The sequence below is a fragment of the Lepidochelys kempii genome, chromosome 7 (assembly GCF_965140285.1).
Source record: "Lepidochelys kempii isolate rLepKem1 chromosome 7, rLepKem1.hap1, whole genome shotgun sequence".
Taxonomy (NCBI): domain Eukaryota; kingdom Metazoa; phylum Chordata; order Testudines; family Cheloniidae; genus Lepidochelys; species Lepidochelys kempii.
Window position 1 is genome coordinate 92,635,306 of NC_136386.1, and position 20,455 is coordinate 92,655,760.

The window sequence follows — 20,455 nt, forward strand, 5'->3', positions numbered from 1 at the left end:
CCTGCACTTAGGACGGAAGAACCCAATGCACAGCTACAGACTAGGGACCGAATGGCTAGGCAGCAGTTCTGCGGAAAAGGACCTAGGGGTGACAGTGGACGAGAAGCTGGATATGAGCCAGCAGTGTGCCCTGCAATGGCATTTTGGGATGTATAAGTAGGGGCATAGCGAGCAGATCGAGGGACGTGATCGTTCCCCTCTATTCGACATTGGTGAGGCCTCATCTGGAGTACTGTGTCCAGTTTTGGGCCCCACACTACAAGAAGGATGTGGATAAATTGGAGAGAGTCCAGCGAAGGGCAACAAAAATTATTAGAGGTCTGGAACACATGAGTTATGAGGAGAGGCTGAGGGAACTGGGATTGTTTAGTCTGCAAAAGAGAAGAATGAGGGGGGATTTGATAGCTGCTTTCAACTACCTGAGAGGCAGTTCCAGAGAGGATGGTTCTAGACTATTCTCAGTGGTGGAAGAGGACAGGACAAGGAGTAATGGTCTCAAGTTGCAGTGGGGGAGATTTAGGTTGGATATTAGGAAAAACTTTTTCACTAGGAGGGTGGTGAAACACTGGAATGTGTTGCCTAGGGAGGTGGTGGAATCTCCTTCCTTAGAAGTTTTTAAGGTCAGGCTTGACAAAGCCCTGGCTGGGATGATTTAATTGGGTATTGGTCCTGCTTTTGAGCAGGGGGTTGGACTAGATGACCTCCTGAGGTCCCTTCCAACCCTGATATTCTATGATTCTATGACCTATCGCTGTCTGCACTGGGATTTAGGTCATCCTAACTGCGCCACTCAGGTTTGGATTTTTCACACCCCTGAGTGATGTCATTATGCTGACCTAATTTTCTAGTGTAGACTAGGCCTTTAGTTTCTTTGTACCTCACTTCCCCATCTATAAAATGGGGATATTAATACTGCCCTACGTCACAGGTGTGTTGTAAGGATAAATTCATTAAATATTATGAGGCACTCTGATAGTATGGTAATGGGGACTGTAAAAGGACTTACAATAGATATTTCTGAAAAAAATATCTTGGAAACTGTGTGCATGTATATAGTTATATATTTATCTTGCTGTCTGCTTTGTGGCAATTAATAATTGCAATTTTTCTTTAATAGTCTCCTTTGTTTTTGTAACTTTCCCAGCATGGAGCATGTGTAAATGCTATGGATCTGTGGCAGTTCACTCCTCTGCATGAAGCAGCTTCTAAGAACAGGGTGGAAGTGTGTTCTCTCTTGTTAAGTTATGGTGCTGATCCAACACTGTTGAACTGTCACAATAAAAGCACCATTGATTTAGCCCCAACACCTCAATTAAAAGAACGATTGGCATGTGAGTATAAAGTGAATGTGAAAATGAATAGGATAGATGGCATTTCATAGCTCATCTACAATTGATTAGTTTTTCTTTGTAATGAGTGCCTTAAGTTTCATAAACAGTATCACACTGATATTAAGTTGGGAAGAAAGTGTTTACATTTTGAAAACAATTGTGTAATGCCTGCCTGAAGATTGTATTATCCTAAAACATGAAATAGTCTCAAATATATACAACTAACGGGCCCTTTTGAACATAGGTTTAAAAACTGATTTTAGTTACTATTCAACAGTCTTGTGGCTGTAATGGCTTGTGTAGATTTTTCTTTCCTAGAATCCTGTTTTCTTCCTGCTGCTTCCCCACTTCTCCCTATGATCTTTCAAAAAACGTATTCCCAGCAATATCATTTTTCTCTTCAGCAAAGGTCATTTGAACAAAAAAATCCACCAGCATAATTACTTAGAACTATGAATACATTTGTTTTGAAGATGAAATGCTATCACTTTCTCTCAACTTCTGAATTGGAGAATTGGGACATGAGTTCTGTCTGGCATAGCTAAGGAATCCTCATGCTCAGCCTGTGCATGGACAAAGTAGCAATTTTCTGGAGTATATAGAGTGCTGGGCTACATCATATAATGAACCTGTGTACAGTAAATTACTAGAAATGGCTTTCTAAAGTCTCTACCATGCACTGAGAGCAGGATTTCCCCTACTAGAAGCGAACAATCCCTTTAATACTTTCCAGACCAGATTAAGAATATAATCTTTCTTTTCTAGATGAATTCAAAGGTCACTCCTTGCTACAGGCGGCACGAGAATCAGATGTAGCTCGCATCAAAAAATATCTATCTTTGGAAACAGTGAATTTCAAGCATCCTCAAACTCATGAAACAGCATTGGTAATATTTCAGATATATTAGTGATTTAAGATGTTAAGATGCTAAACTAAATATGTTGGGCAATGCTTTAAAACACACAAATTCCATTTTCTGAGAACCTGACATTGTAAAGACTGGCAAGTCAACTGTAGTGTATAATAAGTTAAGATAACACATCTAGAGTGTCCTTTGTAATTTAAACTTTTCACATTCCTGTCAAGTCTTGCAGGATAATTCTCTGCTACTATATCAGTGAAAGGTTGTAACGAATTTGTCTATTTTCTCTAGGTTATCTATACCACTGTCATTTGTCTCAATCCACTGAATACTTGAGTTTCTAAGTTTTCTTCTACATATATTAGCTTGCAATTTTTTCAGGTTGAACCACACTTACTGTATGCTCCTATTTCTAATCTCTTCAAATGGCTTTTGTAGTTCTATCCTTGTATGTGTTCGTTTCACTTTTCAGTGTAATTTCATATGAATGTTTCATCAGTGAGTTGAAAGAATAAAGATAAGCTAAGTCTAATGCCAACTGCTGCAGCACTGCAGTAGGCAGCTTTCTCTCTGCCTGTATTCCTGACACAGCCATTTATCCTAATTTTGTTTTGCTTAGAATCCAACCAGTTTTCAATCCATATGAAAAGTGTTTGGCACCTTCATCTAGTAATTTTAGTAATTGTTAAAATAAATCAGATTTGTGTGGCTTGATCATTACAAACTCATGCTTGATTCCCACTCTTGCTCTTGATTACTTTATTCTGATAGTTATTATACGTTGAGGGAGACAGAGAGGAAATGGCAAACAAAGTAAAAGGAAAGGGAGATGAGGAAAGAGAACAGAAAATGGTATTGTGTAATATCCTTTATATGGCCCATGGTACAAAATTCACGGCCATGAAAAATGTGTCATGGATCATGAAACTGGTCTTTTGAGTTCTTTTACCCTATATTATACAGATTTCACAGGGGAGGCTAATGTTTCTCAAAGGGGTCCTGACCTAAAAAGGGGTTGCACGGCGGGGTGAGTCACAAGGTTATTTTAGGGGGGGTCTTGGTATTGCCACCCTTACTTCTGCGCTGCCTTTAGAGCTTGGTGGCTGTTGGCCAGGCACCCAGCTCTGAAGGCAGCGCAGAAGTAAGGGTGGCAATACCATACGATGCCAGCCTTACTTCTGCACTGTTGCCTTCAGAGATGGGCGGCCGGAGAGTGTGGCTGCTGAGGGCCTAGCTCTGCAGGCAGCAGCACAGAAGTAAGGGTGGCAATACGGTACCATGCCATCCTTGCTTCTGCACTGCTGCTGGCAGTGGCTCTGCTTTCAGAGCTGGGCTCCTGCAGTGCCGCTGCCAGCAGAAGTAAGGGTAGCAGTAACGCAAACACCGTACGATAACCTTGTGACCCACCCCCCACCTCCTTTTTGGGTCAGGACACTTACAATTACGACATTATGAAATTTCAGATATAAATATCTGAAATCAAGAAATTGACAATTTTTTAAATTGTATGACCTTGAAATTTAGTAGGGTCCTAGGTATGACCTAGTTACAGTTCCTGAAAAGAGTTGTTTCCAGAAATACTGGATTACATGGTCCAGATTCAACTAATGTAATTCCCTTGCCCTTTTTCTTGTACCAGGGATGAATTTAGTCTAGTAAATCTATGCAAATATTAAGAGCCTGAAACTAGATTTCCTAATATAGTTATATAAATAATAATTAAATACATTTTGTTGCTAGCTATTTGAGTAATTTTATAAGTTCAGCCTTCAAATCTAAATCTCACTATACTGATTCTCAAATCAAAGAAATAAAATGGGTAAAATCCTGGCTCCATTGAAGTCAATGGTAAAACTCTCATTGATTTCACTGAGGCCAGGATTTCATCCAATATGTACAAATTATTGATCCATCTTTGTAATTAACATAGATTTCAAGATTCTCAAAGTCCTTCTCAAAGGTCAGGGGTCTCAAACATGCGGCCCACAAGGTTCTTTTGTGCGGCCTACTAAGCTCCCTGCGCACCCCCTCCCACGTGCACCTCTGCGTACCCCGTGGCACCGCGAACCCCGCACCGTTCCCTGAAGCAGCCGGAACCATGCCCCTGTGGCTCTGGGATGGGGCAGGGGGCTCAGTGTGTTACTCTCGCTTCCAGGCAAAAACACGCTGCTCCCCCCCCCCCAGCCCCCCCGGCAGCTCCCATTGGCCGGGAACAGGGAACCGCAGCCAGTGGGAGCTTCAGGGGAGGTACCTGGAGGAGCAGCAAGAGCAGCACACAGAGCTGTGTGCCGTAGCGCAGGCCCTTCCCCCGGCGGGACGTGGTTCCGGCTGCTTCCTGGACTGGAGCAGAGCAGAGAGGTGCGGGGCCAGGGCGGGCAGGCAGCAAGCCTGCCCTGGCCCCAGTGCGCACGGGAGCTGCTCTAGATAAGTGGCGCGGGGCTGGAGCCCGCACCCCTCCTGCACCGCACACCCCAACTCCCTGCCCTGAGCCTCCTGCCGCACCCCGCACTCCTGCGCCCCTGCCTGCAGCGCCCTGCACCCCTCACCCCTCCTGCACCTCACATCCCAACTCCCTGCCCTAAGCCTCCTGCTGCACCCTGCACACCTCCTGCACTCCCTGCCCTGAGCCCCTTGCCGTGCCATGCACACCTCCTGCACCTCAACTCCCTGCCCTGAGCCCCCACCACACCCTGCACCCCTCCTGCTCCCCCTGGGGACAGGGAGGGGGGCGGGGTTGGGGTGGAGACTTCGGGGAAGGGATTGGAATGGGGGCAAGGAAGAGGTGGGGCAGGGGCAGGGCCTCATGGAAGAGGTGGAGTGGGGGTGGAGCCAGGGGCAGCAAGGGTGGGGTGTTAATGATGTGGCCCTTGGGCCAATGCATTAGTACTCATGTGGTCATTTGAGTTTGAGACCCCTGTCCTAGGCACTGTTATACCAAACTTTGTCCACCTCAATTAAGTGGGCTATACTGAGAATCTTCTCCCATACACTAATATTAGAGTTTTTAGTTGATTTTTCTTTTGGCTTGGTATCAGTCTTGGTATTTTTTTTATAGGTTATCAATCAGACATACAAACATAACTCTTTGATAGTTATAGACCACACACATCTCAACTCCGGGTTGCTAGTTATAATTTTCTATTCTGGAACTGTTAAGATGGAGACAGACCAGCTTGTGGTTAATTGTTGGGGTGTAGGAGTACAGGTGATCTAAAGGTAAGGTGGGAAGTCCAGAAATTTTTGTTCTGTTCCCTCTGGTCCAGATGCCCATGTGACATTAAGCAAGTCACTTAATCACTCTCTGCCTGTTTCCTGATCTGTAAAATGGAGATATTTGCTTTACTATAAATATTGAGACTAAGGCCCAGATATTTAGACATTGCTGCGCTCAGCGTTGCAGCACCTAAGTCTCCTGTTCAAAAGGGATTTAGTCACTTAGGAGCCAAAAACTCTTTGGCCATCAATGGGATTTTGGCTCCTAAATCTCTTTTGAACATGAGACTTAGGCTCATAGATCTGTTAGGTGTTGCAACTCTGAGCACAGCAACACCTGAATACCTTTAAAAATGGGCCTAAATTCCTTGTTTTAAAGCACTTTGAATCAGTTTCATCAAAGTGCTCATATACCTTTCATGTATTTATGTGCCATTTCTAGAACCTATGCCTCTGATTATTAATATATTAATTACTAAATCCCTCAGGAGTAAGATACTATGTAAGCTTAAAAGTATTGAAGGCTGCTCTGTGATTGAAGTAATCAGTAGGACTGTTCTCCAAGCTAATCTAAACATAGAAGGACAATCATATATACTAATTGTTCTATTATTGCAGTAACATCCCTGAGGTACAGTGACAGTCTTCATCAGCCGTTTAGTTGGACAGAAATCATGGCATTGTAATAGGATATTGTTACAGGATAATGTCTCCCACTTTAAAAGTGTTGCTCCCAAACTCATGTATCAACAATAGATCTGCAGTATCACGTTTTCCACTGGTGAGAGAGGACTCTATCCTTAAGATATTTTCTCTTCTCAAATGTAACTTCTTGTTACCCAGTTTGTCTAATTGCAGTTATATTAAGCTAATAAAGGAAATATAGAACATGTTATCTGCCTGTTTTTCAATTTACTGGTTCTGTGTTCATTAATTTCCCCAACATTATTATATTATACCGAGGTCAGAATAGATAGACCTTCTAGCCTTAGAATCTCTGACTTAGTGTTAGAAATTTAGTTAAATGTTGTGTTGGAAAGCTATGGTGCAAATCCCTGAACCCATATGTAGGTCCCATTGAAATTAATAATACTCTGCATGGGTCTGTTCTAGCAATTCCTGATACAGGATCTTGCTTTAGTTTGCCAGTCATTAGCAACTAATAAAATGCTATATATAACGAGATCATTATTAATGCTGCAATTTTGAAATATTTAGCACTGTGCTGCTGCATCTCTGTATCCCAAGAGAAAGCAAGTCTGTGAATTACTTCTGAGAAAAGGAGCCAACATCAATGAAAAGACAAAAGAGTGAGTGCTACTGATGGATGCTATTAATTGTTCAGGATAATTTTATAGCATACAACTTAACTGTAATTTTTATTTTTTAATAAAGCTTCTTGACACCTCTCCATGTGGCATCAGAAAAAGCTCATAATGATGTTGTTGAAGTTGTTGTGAAGCATGAAGCTAAGGTATGAATTACTTCCTGTATTTCTTTGGCTAGAATTATCTATAAGATGTAACACTGTAGCACAAAGATGACAGACTGCAGTTGTAAATTCAGCATTGTGCATAGAATTAGTTTTGTAAGTATACATGTTTACATATGCAAGACAGAGAGATGATATACACACTCGTATAGAACTATGTTTATCGACTTCATACATTTTGTCAAGTTTTAAAAGAGAAAACAGTATAGTTTTACTAATTTCTACTACTTTCACTAAGTACAGAAAAAAGATGTATTTGGTGCTTAATTACAAGCAGTAGAATTGTGAACGTGTTTTACAAAAACACAACAAGAGAGGAGGTAGCAGATAAACTAATTAGAAAAATAGTATGTAAGAGATCTGGGACTTAAATTTGAAAAGATAAAATGGAGAAAAATTTAAATGATGTCACTGGCAATAATTAAGATCAAGTCATAATGTTGCACAGCTGCTATAATGCACCGCATTTTGGTCAAGTTTTCACATAGAGGAAGTATGGAAATAGGGCGTGCCACTTAATGTAATCACATTGAACAAGACTGCTAAAATAAAGACTCAGGATTCTGATTTTTGGAACTTGATTACAGGCTGACTGCTATATGGCTTCTGACATGGCTATTGAGAGAAACAGAGAAGTCTAGAGAATAGAAAGCTACTTGTTGTAGGGTTGAGTTAGTGAATGACTTAGTTATTAGAGGTTTCAGAGTAGCAGCCATGTTAGTTTGTATTCGCAAAAAGAAAAGGAGTACTTGTGGCACCTTAGAGACTAACAAATTTATTTGAGCATAAGCTTTCCTGAGCTACAGCTCACTTCATCCGATGCCGATGAAGTGAGCTGTAGCTCACGAAAGCTTATGCTCAAATGAATTTGTTAGTCTCTAAGGTGCCACAAGTACTCCTTTTCTTTTTAGTTATTAGAAAAATCCAGAGGTTCTCAAGTCAGAATGGCCAATATTAGCTGATATAGACAAAGCCTCTTGTTTAGTAGTTAAACAGTGACATGAGGAGGGTGGGGATAATATATGAGACCCAGGCTCCTCCCCCCTCAAGCTCTGACTGTAACTCTCACAAGCAGTAGGTTTAACTGTCATAGTTAATTATTTGTCACAAATGTCTTTTGAAATTGGCTTTTGGTTCCTCAGTAAAAGTAGTTTAAAAGTGTAACTAACTTTCAAAATTCATAGAATCATAGAAGATTAGTGTTGGAAGAAACTTCAGGAGGTCATCCAGTCCAAATCCCTGCTCAAAGCAGGACCAACCCCAACTAAATCATCCCAGCCAGGGCTTTGTTAAGCTAGGCCTTGAAAACCTCTTAAGGATGGAGATTCCACCGCCTCCCTAGGTAACCCATTTCAGTGTTTCACCACCCCCTTAGTGAAATAGTTTTTCCTAACATCCAACCTAGACCTCCCCCCACTGCAACTTGAGACCACTGCTCCTTGTTCTGTCATCTGCCACCACTGAGAACAACCTAGCTCCATCCTCTTTTGGAACTCCCCTTCAGGTAGTTGAAGGCTGCTATCAAATCTCCCCTCACTCTTCTCTTCTGCAGACTAAATAAGCCCTCTTCATAAGTCTTGTGCCCCAGCCCCCTACTCATTTTCGTTGCCTGCTGCTGGACTCTCTCCAGTTTGTCCACATCCTTTCTGTAGTGGGGCGCCCAAAACTGGATAGAGGGGAATAATCACTTCCTTCAGTCTGCTGGCAATGCTCCTACTAATGCAGCGTAATATGCCGTTAAATTCCTTAAACTTCAGTAACATACTGAATATGTCCCTATATGCAGAGTAATAGGAATGAACGTTTGTCTCACGCAGTATTACTGCAGTTGAGAATTTTCACAGTTCCCTTTTCTAATGCATTCTAGGCCATGTTTTAGTGGTCTAACGTACCTTCAGCCTCACTGGACGTGTATTAATAAAACAGTAAGATTTTCCTTTTGAACCTGTGGTACTTGCCAAGACCTGTTGTTAAATGCTGAACTTCAAAGAAAAATGCATCCTCTTCCAGCCTAGATGCTGTGTTCAAGAGCAGACTAGATATTTTGTGTTCCTTTTTTAACTCTTAGTTCATTTAACTGAGAATGGTAATGCTATTTGCCATGTGGAGTGGGAATTGCTACTCTAAGCCATTTTCCCTAATAACTCTCAACCCACCGTGTTTATTCCTCCCTAGCATGTCACAGAGCACTCTCTAGGTGGCTCCCCTACCTAGAAGCAGTGTGTCATATTGAGGCTTCTAGCTATGGGGCAAACAGGTGAAGAGTGGGTCCCCCTTTGTGGTGGGCAGGGTAGTCATTCAGGGAATGTGTGTCTTGTGTATCTTTAGGATGTCTAGTCTACTTTGGCTGATATGGAAGGGAAGGAAAACAGGCTTCCCTTGCATGATGTTGGTTGAAGCAGAACTCCTGCTACTGGCTCTTTAAACTCCATGTTGAAGCTAAGGGTATGTCTACATAGCAATGTAATCCTATGGTTAGTGGGACTAGAGTCAGCTGACCCATGTCAGAGAACCCTGACTTGAGTGTTAATACTGTATTTTAACCCTAGACTTAGAATTTTCTGACCTGTGCTCAAACCTAGGGCTCTGGCATCCACACTGCAGTGCACAGATCTGAGTCAAAGTAATCCTATTCCAGAGTGCCTAGCGCCCCACTCCCTAGTGTTGACACTAGCCCCACGAATGTGTTACACTGTGGGAAACACTACTGCCCACCCTGTTTCCTAACTGTAGTGGTGCCATTGATGGAACTCAGGTGCCCATAAGGAGCACATGAGTACATAAACTTCATAACTAGCTCCTTTGGTGGCTGTCTCAGGAGAATGACTGTAGTTTGAGAAGGCTTTATACTGAACTATCATCTAACCTGAGAATTGGGCTTTCTACCTCTAGGCTGAGTCACATTGGCAGGAAAATGCCCATTTGCACCTGTTCTCAGGATCATTAGGACATCACTGCCCAGGTCTTTCAAAATGAAACTTTGAAATTCTTAATTTTTAAAATTGGATGTTCAACAAAGGTGGTTTTGTTTGGTTGGTTTTTCTGTTTGTTTTTGTCTGTTTTGATATTTGACCTAAGAAGGTTTCAGAGGAAAAATACGCACACATCAGAGCCTGACCGCTGCCAACTGCAAAGCGGTGAAGTGCATCGCCAGGGCTAGTGTGCAGTGTGCTCCAGCAGTCCCCTGAGATCCCTTATCCCTGCCCCTGCCACACTCTGGGAGGCAGGAAAAAAGGATCCCTGGGTGGGTGGGGGGGAGTTTTGAGGCTGGCTTCCATTCACTCCCCTCACAGCGCACACTTCTCGGGCACCCTTGCCAGAGAGTGGAGCCGGGACTGCCCTACAGGGAGGCAGAGCAGCAGATCTGGTTAAGCATGGCCACAGGCCAGGGGAGGGATGACCCCCAACAGCCAGGAGCCTCCTCCCGCCTGTCAGCTTTGCTTTCTGCTCCAAGGCTCTTCCACGCAACAGCAAGGAGGAGTTGGAGCAGGAAGTGGGAATGCAGTTGGCCAGGAAGTGGTTGAATGCAGGTAGTAATAGCTCTTCTGCCACCAGGAACTCTGGGATACATCTGGAGGACTTACAGGGCCCAAGTTAAGCCAGGGTCACATGCACGCAGGAAAGCAATAGGGCTTGGACCCTCCAGCCCTGCAGGGTCCTGGGACCCTAGATCCGAATCCTAGTTTAGCACAATTGGTGAGTGGACACAAGGGTAGTCAGGCTTGAGCTCAGGCCTGGGCTTACATTGCTGTGTAGACATACCCTGAGAGGACTGGCAGGTTGCAGTAGCTGTGCAGTGGCAGATTGATCAATCATCCTTTTGTGCTACTGGAGTGGTTGGTGGGGAGAAACATATGGAGACTGCGTAGTTTGTTCTCCACATGCCTCTGGCAGTACTGGTGTAAGATGAAGGAGGGGAGTTCCTCTTACAGCAGCTGCTGTGGCAATGGGAGCCACACCCTTAGCAGAGCAGCTGCCTGGGTTAGCGGCAGTACCAACTTAAGTGAGGGCTAAAATTGTTAAGCAAAGCTGCCCTTAAGATTTGGTAAATGGTCAGCAATATAACTTGTGCCAACACCTCTAGCTACCAATTATTCGTGTCCATCTTTATCTGACTGCTTTGCACAGGCACTGCCTAAGGATTTTGGAGAGGGTTAGTGAAATAATTTTCTGGGTAAAACCCCAACTTTACTGATTCATTTTAAATAAATGTACTGGAAGTTAAGGGCTGCAGGATCCTTAGGTCCCTGCTACCCTTTTGCTGTAAAATAAAAGCCCAGCTGCTTGTTGTATTCATCATTAGTGACGGGCTTACATTTTTCATATTTTCTAGGTTACCTTTGCATGGAAATGAGTTAAACTTTTTTTTTAAAGTGAAAATCAAGATTCTCCTTCACGGTTCCAGGGGTCAGATCTGTTGACCTAAGTGCTCATTGTGAACTTCTGCCTGGTCATTTGTGAAAATAAGGTCCCTGATGTTCTTAAATCCTGTAAAACTACATTCTTAAGATTCTATGTTCTCTTTAGGTTAATGCATTGGACAATCTTGGTCAGACTTCTCTGCATAGAGCTGCACATTGTGGCCATCTGCAGACATGCAGATTGTTGTTGAGCTCTGGATGTGATCCCTCAATTGTGTCACTGCAGGGTTTCACAGCTTTACAAATGGGGAATGAAAATGTACAACAATTACTACAAGGTACTATGTTTGTTTGTTTTAGGATATAAGTTCATTTAAAAAATGGTGTCATATTTTGTTTCATTTGCTGCATCGTCAGCCATTAAGGAATAGCACTGAGCTCAAGCAAAAAAATATTTTATATGCTTGTCATCTGCTGACTGCTCCTGCATATTTAGTAGACCTGCCACTTCCAGTCAGTTTGGAGAGTCACTGAAAAGAAATCTCTTAGGCTAAAAGTGAGGATCAATATTAGCTATTTTTGTTTTGCCTTTGTGGCCAGATGTAAGAAAGTATATACATAGCTTGAAGATTTTTTTTCAGTGAAAAAAAACATGAATAATAAATTTATAAGCTTAAATATATAAGCGTTTTAGAATAATTGAAATTCAGAGACTGAATAGGGAAGTTTGACTGGTTCTGCAATTTTCCAAAGTTGAGGACAATGCAAGGGGCAAATTAACACAATTTTGGAAACCTGTGAATTCAAGGGTATAACCACAAGTTAAATTTTGGGGATTATATGAAAAGACATACATTGACTAGAATTTCCTGATTTATTTAAGAGTAGCCCTTGAAGTACTATATAGTAGTCTGATCTTAAATGTTTCTCTAGTTAAATAAACTCTAAAAATACAAACAATTACTTTCTTTATAGCCCTATTTTCTTTTGTAGAAGGCATCCCATTAAGTAATTCAGATGCAGATCGACAGTTGCTGGAAGCTGCAAAGGCAGGAGATGTGGATACCGTAAAAGTAAGAACACGCAGTTTTAATATTTACTTGGGTGCATATTTTGTCAAACTATATTTATGTTGCTTAAAAAGAGGGAGAGCCTTTCTCAGTCTGAGTGCTGTAGATTCATGATCCTGGTCCTGATTCCCCCGTACTGTGCAAAAATCCCCTGGTTAGATTTAAAGAGTAATATTGGCCCATTTTTCTGAAGAGTCCTATTCAGTTCTTCATTGAAAAGAAATAGTTCTGACAATAGTTAAAAGTTTAAAGAGAGGGAAACAGGTGATTCTCTTTGCGCTGTCAGGGATACAGGATCCCTGAAAAGTAAAGCCTTTATGTAAAAACTCATTGGCAAAATAAATGTCATGTACAGATTATAATGAGTATTATTAAATCTTCTGGTTATGGTAAATAGAAGTAATTTTTCAAATCAGATATGCAGAACAGTATTTTATGACCAGTGTCTACATGCTTGTATTTTGTTACATGTATAGTAATGTATGTTTTGTCTGTTTCACAGAAGTTATGTACAATTCAGAGTGTGAACTGCAGAGATATTGAAGGGCGTCAGTCCACACCACTTCACTTTGCAGCAGGATATAACAGAGTGTCTGTGGTTGAGTATCTTCTTCAGCATGGAGCTGATGTTCATGCAAAAGATAAAGGGTAAGTACTCAAAAGATGTTGTCTGTGTTTTGTGATAGTTCTGAGCCCTTGAATTTTGCTGACTGGTTCGTGTTTTGTCTTATTTGAGATACTTTATATTTCTTTGGAAAATCCTTCCTATATAATGCTATAAGAAATTCTCACTCTCTCTATTGCTATAGGACTTTAAAATATACCCACTATATAGTCTACAAGACCTGAATCATGTAATTTAGGCCAGTCAAAACACACAAGTGAGAAATAGTGATGTGTGTATATATAGTACAGAATTTGCATTTTAAACATCAGCAGAAGTATCACACTATAGCAAAGCTATAGTAAAGAACAGAAATATCAGACACTTAGATGAACACAATTTGTTGGTGAAGAATCAACATGGTTTTTGTAAAGGGAAATCATGCCTCACCAATCTACTAGAATTCTTTGAGGGCAAGGGTGAGCCAGCACGCGGGCAAGGGTGAGCCAGTGTACCTAGATTTTCAGAAAGCCTTTGACAAGGCCCTCACCTAAGGCTCTTAAGCAAAGTAAGCTGTTATGGGGAAAAAGAGAAGGTCCTCCCCTGGGTCAGTAACTGGTTAAAAGAGAGGAAACAAGGGGTAGGAATACATGGTCAGTTTTCAGAATAGAAAGAGGTAAATAGTGGTGTCCCCCAGGGATCAGTACTGGGACCAGTACTGTTCAACTTATTCATAAATTATCTGGAAAAAGGTGTAAACAGTGAGGTGGCAAAATTTGCAGATGATACGAAACTACTCAAGATAGTTAAGTCCCAGGCAGACTGCAAAGAGTTACAAAGGGATCTCACAATACTGGGTGACTGGGCAAGATCATTGTTGATGCAAAGTAAAGCACATTGGAAAACATAATCCCAACTATACATATAAAATGATGGGGTCTAAATTAGCTGTTACCACTCAAAAAAGAGATCTTGGAGTCACTGTGGATAGTTGTCTGAAAACATCCACTCAATGTGCAATGGCAGTCAAAAAAGCTATCCCTTTCCTAATGATTCCCAACATTGTTAGATAATAAGACAGAAAATATCATATTTCCTCTATATAAATCCATGGTACGCCCACATCTTGAATACTGCATGCTGATCTGGTTGTCCCATCCAAAAAAAATACACTGGAATCGGAAAAGGTGCAGAAAAGGGAAACGAAAATTATTAGGGCTATGGAACAGCTTCCATATGAGACAGATAATAAGATGGGTTTCAGAGTAGCAGCCGTGTTGGTCTGTATTCGCAAAAAGAAAAGGAGTACTTGTGGCACCTTAGAGACTAACCAATTTATTTGAGCATAAGCTTTCGTGAGCTACAGCTCACTTCATCAGACTCTTCAGCTTGGAAAAGAGATGACGGGGGGGGGGGGGGATATGATAGAGACCTATAAAATTATGATGGGTGTGAAGAAAGTAAATAAGGAAGTGTTATTTCTTCTTGTAACACACGAACTAGGGGTCAGCAAATGAAATTAATAGGCAGTAGGTTTAAAACAAACAAAAGGAAGTGTTTCTTTACACAAAGCACAAATCAACGTGTGGAACTCTTTGCCAGAGGATGTTGTGAAGGCCAAGACTATAACAAGGTTAAAAAAAGAACTAGATAAGTTCATGGAGGATAGATCCATCAATAGCTGTTAGCCAGGATGGGCAGGGATGCAAAACCATGCTCTGAAGTGTCCCTAGCCTCTGTTTGCCAGAAGCTGGGAATGGGCAACAGGGCATGGATCACTTGATGATTACCTGTTCTGTTCATTCCCTCTGAAGTACCTGGCATTGGCCACTGTCAGAAGACAGGATACTGAGCTACATGGACCATTGGTCTGATCTAGTATGGCCTTTCTTATGTTCATATGTTCACAGTTATCCTCACTGATAAAATTAAGGCCACTTTAGTTGACAAAAGAAGTAATGAGCATTTTTTAGCATTGGATTGTTAAAGATTTAAAGCCATTGGAAGACAAATATGCGTTCACAAGGGAAACCAGTACACAATGGCGAAAATAAATATTAGTCAGAAATTCAGAACATCTGATTGTTTTCAGAAAAGTTGTAGAATATTCATGGTGTAATAAAGTTAGAGCTGTTTTTGACAGAATGATGTAAACCTAAAATGTAGCATGTATTAAGAGAAGTTTGCTTAATCTTGTTTTCAGAGGTCTTGTCCCTTTGCACAATGCTTGTTCCTATGGTCACTATGAAGTAGCAGAACTGCTTGTTAAACACGGTGCGGTTGTAAATGTAGCTGATTTGTGGAAATTCACTCCCTTACATGAAGCTGCAGCAAAAGGAAAATACGAGATCTGCAAACTTCTATTGCAGGTACTCTACAGGTTGATAGAGAGGAGGTTAATTGATGGAAATAAGTGTGTTGTGTTTAATCCGAAGTGTTGGGTAGGGCTCTATAAGAAATTGGATTTTATTCGGGTCGGGTTTCCAGTCAATGGTTATTAAATTAAGAAATACGCTTTAAGGGTACACTGTCCTTCCTCTCACTATTGTGTGGACTTTTTTATTCTTTGGAATACATGATAGCTTTTCTCTACACAAGTTGAATGTGAATGGAAATAAATTACCAATGGGGTATATAAGCTATCTAAGATCTACAAGTACTTATTCTGATTATTTCCATTTTTGACAATAGTTAAAGTGAGATGAGTACTTAATATCTTCCTGGCCTTTTATATGCTACAGCATGGTGCTGACTCCACAAAGAAGAACAGAGATGGAAATACTGCTTTGGATCTAGTTAAAGATGGTGATACTGATATTCAAGACCTACTTAGAGGAGATGCAGCTTTGCTAGATGCTGCCAAGAAGGGTTGTTTGGCCCGAGTAAAGAAGCTTTGTTCGCCTGACAACGTAAATTGTCGTGACACACAAGGAAGACATTCAACGCCACTACATTTAGCAGGTTAGTGCTGTTAAATACTAAACAATTAGTACATACTTAGATCTTACCTAATTATGTCAATGTACACACTACAACCTTGCTGCCACCGATGTAAGTGCCCCACTACACCGACATAATAACTTCATCACCATGAGAGGTGTAGGGCTTATGTCTGTGTAGTTAGGGTGATGCAATGTCCATTAGACACTGGGTTATTTACATCGGCTGTTGGGAATTCCACGGCTCCATGCTGGAGCCATGAAATCAACAAGACAGCTTGGGCTGTCACCCTCGGGTGGGGGGGGCCTCCAGCGAGAGCCCAGCTGACCTCAGGGTCCTGAGCTCTGGGTGCAGAGCTCCCCCACTGGGAGCCGGAGGTAACTGCCTTGCTCCCTGTGAGGAGTGGGGGCAGCCAGGCTCACAGCAGGGAGCTCAGAGCCTTGGGGAGCAGCTAAACCCCCAGTCCCCCACACTGCCCCTCTTCGGTCAGTGGAAGAGCTGCTGGTGAGGTGTAGTGTGGACATGAGCCACCATAATTAATATGATGGCCGTAAATTGACCTAACACATAGCCTGACTTAAGTTTTTAGTGTAGATGTGCCCTAAGTTGACTTGAAAAAAGAAAAGAAGTACTTGTGGCACCTTAAAGACTAGCCAATTTATTTGAGCATAAGCTTTCATGAGCTACAGCTCACTTCATCGGATGCATACTGTGGAAAGTGTAGAAGATCTTTTTATATACAAGGCATGAAAAAATACCTCCCCCCAGCCCACTCTCCTGCTGGTAATAGCTTATCTAAAGTGATCACTCTCCTTACAATGTGTATGATAATCAAGGTGGGCCATTTCCAGCACAAATCCAGGGCTTAACAAGAACGTGGGGGGGGGGGGTAGGAAAAAACAAGGGGAAATAGGCTACCTTGCATAATGATTTAGCCACTCCCAGTCTCTATTCAAGCCTAAGTTAATTGTATCCAATTTGCAAATGAATTCCAATTCAGGAGTCTCTCGCTGGAGTCTGGATTTGAAGTTTTTTTGTTGTAATATCGCAACTTTCATGTCTGTAATCACGTGACCAGAGAGATTGAAGTGTTCTCCGACTGGTTTATGAATGTTATAATTTCTGACATCTGATTTGTGTCCATTTATTCTTTTACGTAGAGACTGTCCAGTTTGACCAATGTACATGGCAGAGGGGCATTGCTGGCACATGATGGCATATATCACATTGGTAGATGTGCAGGTGAACGAGCCTCTGATAGTGTGGCTGATGTTATTAGGCCCTGTGGTGGTGTCCCCTGAATAGATATGTGGGCACAGTTGGCAACGGGCTTTGTTGCAAGGATAGCTTCCTGGGTTAGTGGTTCTGTTGTGTGGTATGTGGTTGCTGGTGAGTATTTGCTTCAGGTTGCGGGGCTGTCTGTAGGCAAGGACTGGCCTTTCTCCCAAGATTTGTGAGTGTGTTGGGTCATCCTTCAGGATAGGTTGTAGCTCCTTAATAATGTGTTGGAGGGGTTTTAGTTGGGGGGCTGAAGGTGACAGCTAGTGGCGTTCTGTTGTTTTCTTTGTTAGGCCTGTCCTGTAGTAGGTGACTTCTGGGAACTCTTCTGGCTCTATCAATCTGTTTCTTCACTTCCGCAGGTGGGTATTGTAGTTGTAAGAATGCTTAATAGAGACCTTGTAGGTGTTTGTCTCTGTCTGAGGGGTTGGAGCAAATGCGGTTGTATCGCAGAGCTTGGCTGTAGACAATGGATCATGTGGTGTGGTCAGGGTGAAAGCTGGAGGCATGTAGGTAGGAATAGCGGTCAGTAGGTTTCCGGTATAGGGTGGTGTTTATGTGACAATCGTTTATTAGCACTGTAGTGTCCAGGAAGTGGATCTCTTGTGTGGACTGGACCAGGCTGAGGTTGATGGTGGGATGGAAATTGTTGAAATCATGGTGGAATTCCTCAAGGGCTTCTTTTCCATGGGTCCAGATGATGAAGATGTCATCAATATAGCGCAAGTAGAGTAGGGGCGTTAGGAGACGAGAGCTGAGGAAGCGTTGTTCTAAGTCAGCCATAAAAATGTTGGCATACTGTGGGGCCATGCGGGTACCCATAGCAGTGCCGCTGATTTGAAGGTATACATTGTCCCCAAATGTAAAATAGTTATGGGTAAGGACAAAGTCACAAAGTTCAGCCACCAGGTTAGCCGTGACATTATCGGGGATAGTGTTCTTGACGGCTTGTAGTCCATCTTTGTGTGGAATGTTGGTGTAGAGGGCTTCTACATTCATAGTGGCCAGGATGGTGTTATCAGGAAGATCACCGATGGATTGTAGTTTCCTCAGGAAGTCAGTGGTGTCTCGAAGGTAGCTGGGAGTGCTGGTAGCGTAGGGCTTGAGGAGGGAGTCTACATAGCCAGACAGTCCTGCTGTCAGGGTGCCAATGCCTGAGATGATGGGGTGCCCAGGATTTCCAGGTTTATGGATCTTGGGTAGTAAATAGAATATCCCAGGTTGGGGTTCCAGGGGTGTGTCTGTGCGGATTTGATCTTGTGCTTTTTCAGGGAGTTTCTTGAGCAAATGCTGTAGTTTCTTTTGGTAAATCTCAGTGGAATCAGAGGGTAATGGCTTGTAGAAAGTGGTGTTGGAGAGCTGCCGAGCAGCCTCTTGTTCATATTCCAACCTATTCATGATGACAGTAGCACCTCCTTTGTCAGCCTTTTTGATTATGATGTCAGAGTTGTTTCTGAGGCTGTGGGTGGCATTGTGTTCCACACGGCTGAGGTTATGGGGCAAGTGATGCTGCTTTTCCACAATTTCAGCCCGTGCACGTCGGCGGAAGCACTCTGTGTAGAAGTCCAGTCTGCTGTCTCGACCTTCAGGAGGAGTCCACCTAGAATCCTTCTTTTTGTAGTGTTGGTAGGGAGGTCTCTGTGGATTAGTATGTTGTTCAGAGGTATGTTGGAAATATTCCTTGAGTCGAAGACGTCGAAAATAGGATTCTAGGTCACCACAGAACTGTATCATGTTCGTGGGGGTGGAGGGGCAGAAGGAGAGGCCCCGAGATAGGACAGCTGCTTCTGCTGGGCTAAGAGTATAGTTGGATAGGTTAACAATATTGCTGGGTGGTTGAGGGAACCATTGCTATGGCCCCTTGTGGCATGTAGTAGTTTAGAAAGTTTAGTGTCCTTTTTCTTTTGTAGAGAAACAAAGTGTGTGTTGTAAATGGCTTGTCTAGTTTTAGTAAAGTCCAGCCACGAGGAAGTTTGTGTGGAAGGTTGTTTTTTTATGAGAGTATCCATTTTTGAGAGCTCATTCTTTATCTTTCCCTGTTTGCTGTAGAGGATGTTGATCAGGTGGTTCCGCAGTTTCTTTGAGAGCTTGTGGCACAAGCTGTCAGCATAGTCTGCATGGTATGTAGATTGTAATGGATTTTTTACCTTCAGTCCTTTTGGTACGATGTCCATCTGTTTGCATTTGGAAAGGAAGATGATGTCTGTCTGTATCTGTACAAGTTTTTTCATGCAGTTGATAGATTTCCACTCCATACAGCTAAATGCAGTGCCTTGCATAATGACAGGTTTCAGAGTAACAGCCGTGTTAGTCTGTATTCGCAAAAAGAAAAGGAGGACTTGTGGCACCTTAGAGTCTAACCAATTTATTTGAGCATAAGCTTTTGTGAGCTACAGCTCACTTCATTGGATGCATACTGTGGAAAATGTAGAAGATCTTTTTATACACACAAAGCATGAAAAAATACCCCCCCTCCCCCCAGACTTTCTTGTTAAGCCCTGGATTTGTGCTGGAAATGGCCCACCTTGATTATCATACACATTGTAAGGAGAGTGATCACTTTAGATAAGCTATTACCAGCAGGAGAGTGGGGTGCAGGGAGGTATTTTTTCATGCTTTGTGTGTATAAAAAGATCTTCTACGCTTTCCACAGTATGCATCCAATGAAGTGAGCTGTAGCTCACGAAAGCTTATGCTCAAAGAAATTGGTTAGTCTCTAAGGTGCCACAAGTACTCCTTTTCTTTTTGCAAATACAGACTAACACGGCTGTTACTCTGTACATTGACTTGGGCCTTGTCTACAGTACCAAGTTTTGTCACCAAAAACTGCCTTTTGGTGACAAAACAGCAAGAGCGTACATACTACGATAGGACTTTTGTCACGAAAAATGCCCAGGTTTGGCGACAAAAAACTTCCACCCCTACAAGAGACTTTTGTCTTTTCTCCTCCCTTTATTGTCGATGAAGAGCCAGCGTAGACACTCCTGATGGTTTTGTTCACAGAACTGTCTTCCACCAGTATTCCACAACACTTGCCCTGATTGCTCTGCTCAGTGTTTTGATCTCTGCTGCCTTGCACCCCTCCCCTTTCAAAGCTTGGGGAAGTATCTGTGTGCTGCTCCATTTGGGGAACAAAGAGAGCAAATAATTGGAATGCTCCCGTTCTGCCGCTTCAGGAAGAGGGGGGCAGACTGATGTGCTGCTTTGCCATTCCTCATCATGGAGAGCTCACATAGCTACTCATGATGCTGCTCTCAGCTGCTGAGGGGGCTGTGGGAGAACTTGGAGAGAATCAGCTCTTCC

The 20,455-nt window shown here is 42.5% G+C and overlaps 1 protein-coding gene across 8 annotated transcripts in view; it reads left to right on the forward strand.

Annotated features, from left to right (window-relative positions):
* TNKS2 (tankyrase 2) overlaps positions 1-20,455 on the forward strand; it is a 70,240-nt gene that overhangs the window by 23,258 nt on the left and 26,527 nt on the right. For 5 of the 8 annotated variants that reach the window (XM_073353834.2, XM_073353839.2, XM_073353838.2 and 2 more), the window contains 9 exons: positions 1,145-1,331; positions 2,097-2,218; positions 6,626-6,717; positions 6,803-6,881; positions 11,427-11,598; positions 12,236-12,333; positions 12,833-12,978; positions 15,138-15,303; positions 15,676-15,895. In XM_073353834.2, the coding sequence (XP_073209935.1) occupies positions 1,145-1,331; positions 2,097-2,218; positions 6,626-6,717; positions 6,803-6,881; positions 11,427-11,598; positions 12,236-12,333; positions 12,833-12,978; positions 15,138-15,303; positions 15,676-15,895 (1,282 nt within the window). The remainder of the gene's footprint in view (positions 1-1,144; positions 1,332-2,096; positions 2,219-6,625; positions 6,718-6,802; positions 6,882-11,426; positions 11,599-12,235; positions 12,334-12,832; positions 12,979-15,137; positions 15,304-15,675; positions 15,896-20,455) is intronic. The other 3 variants (XM_073353836.2, XM_073353837.2, XM_073353840.2) reach the window with 1 other exon arrangement.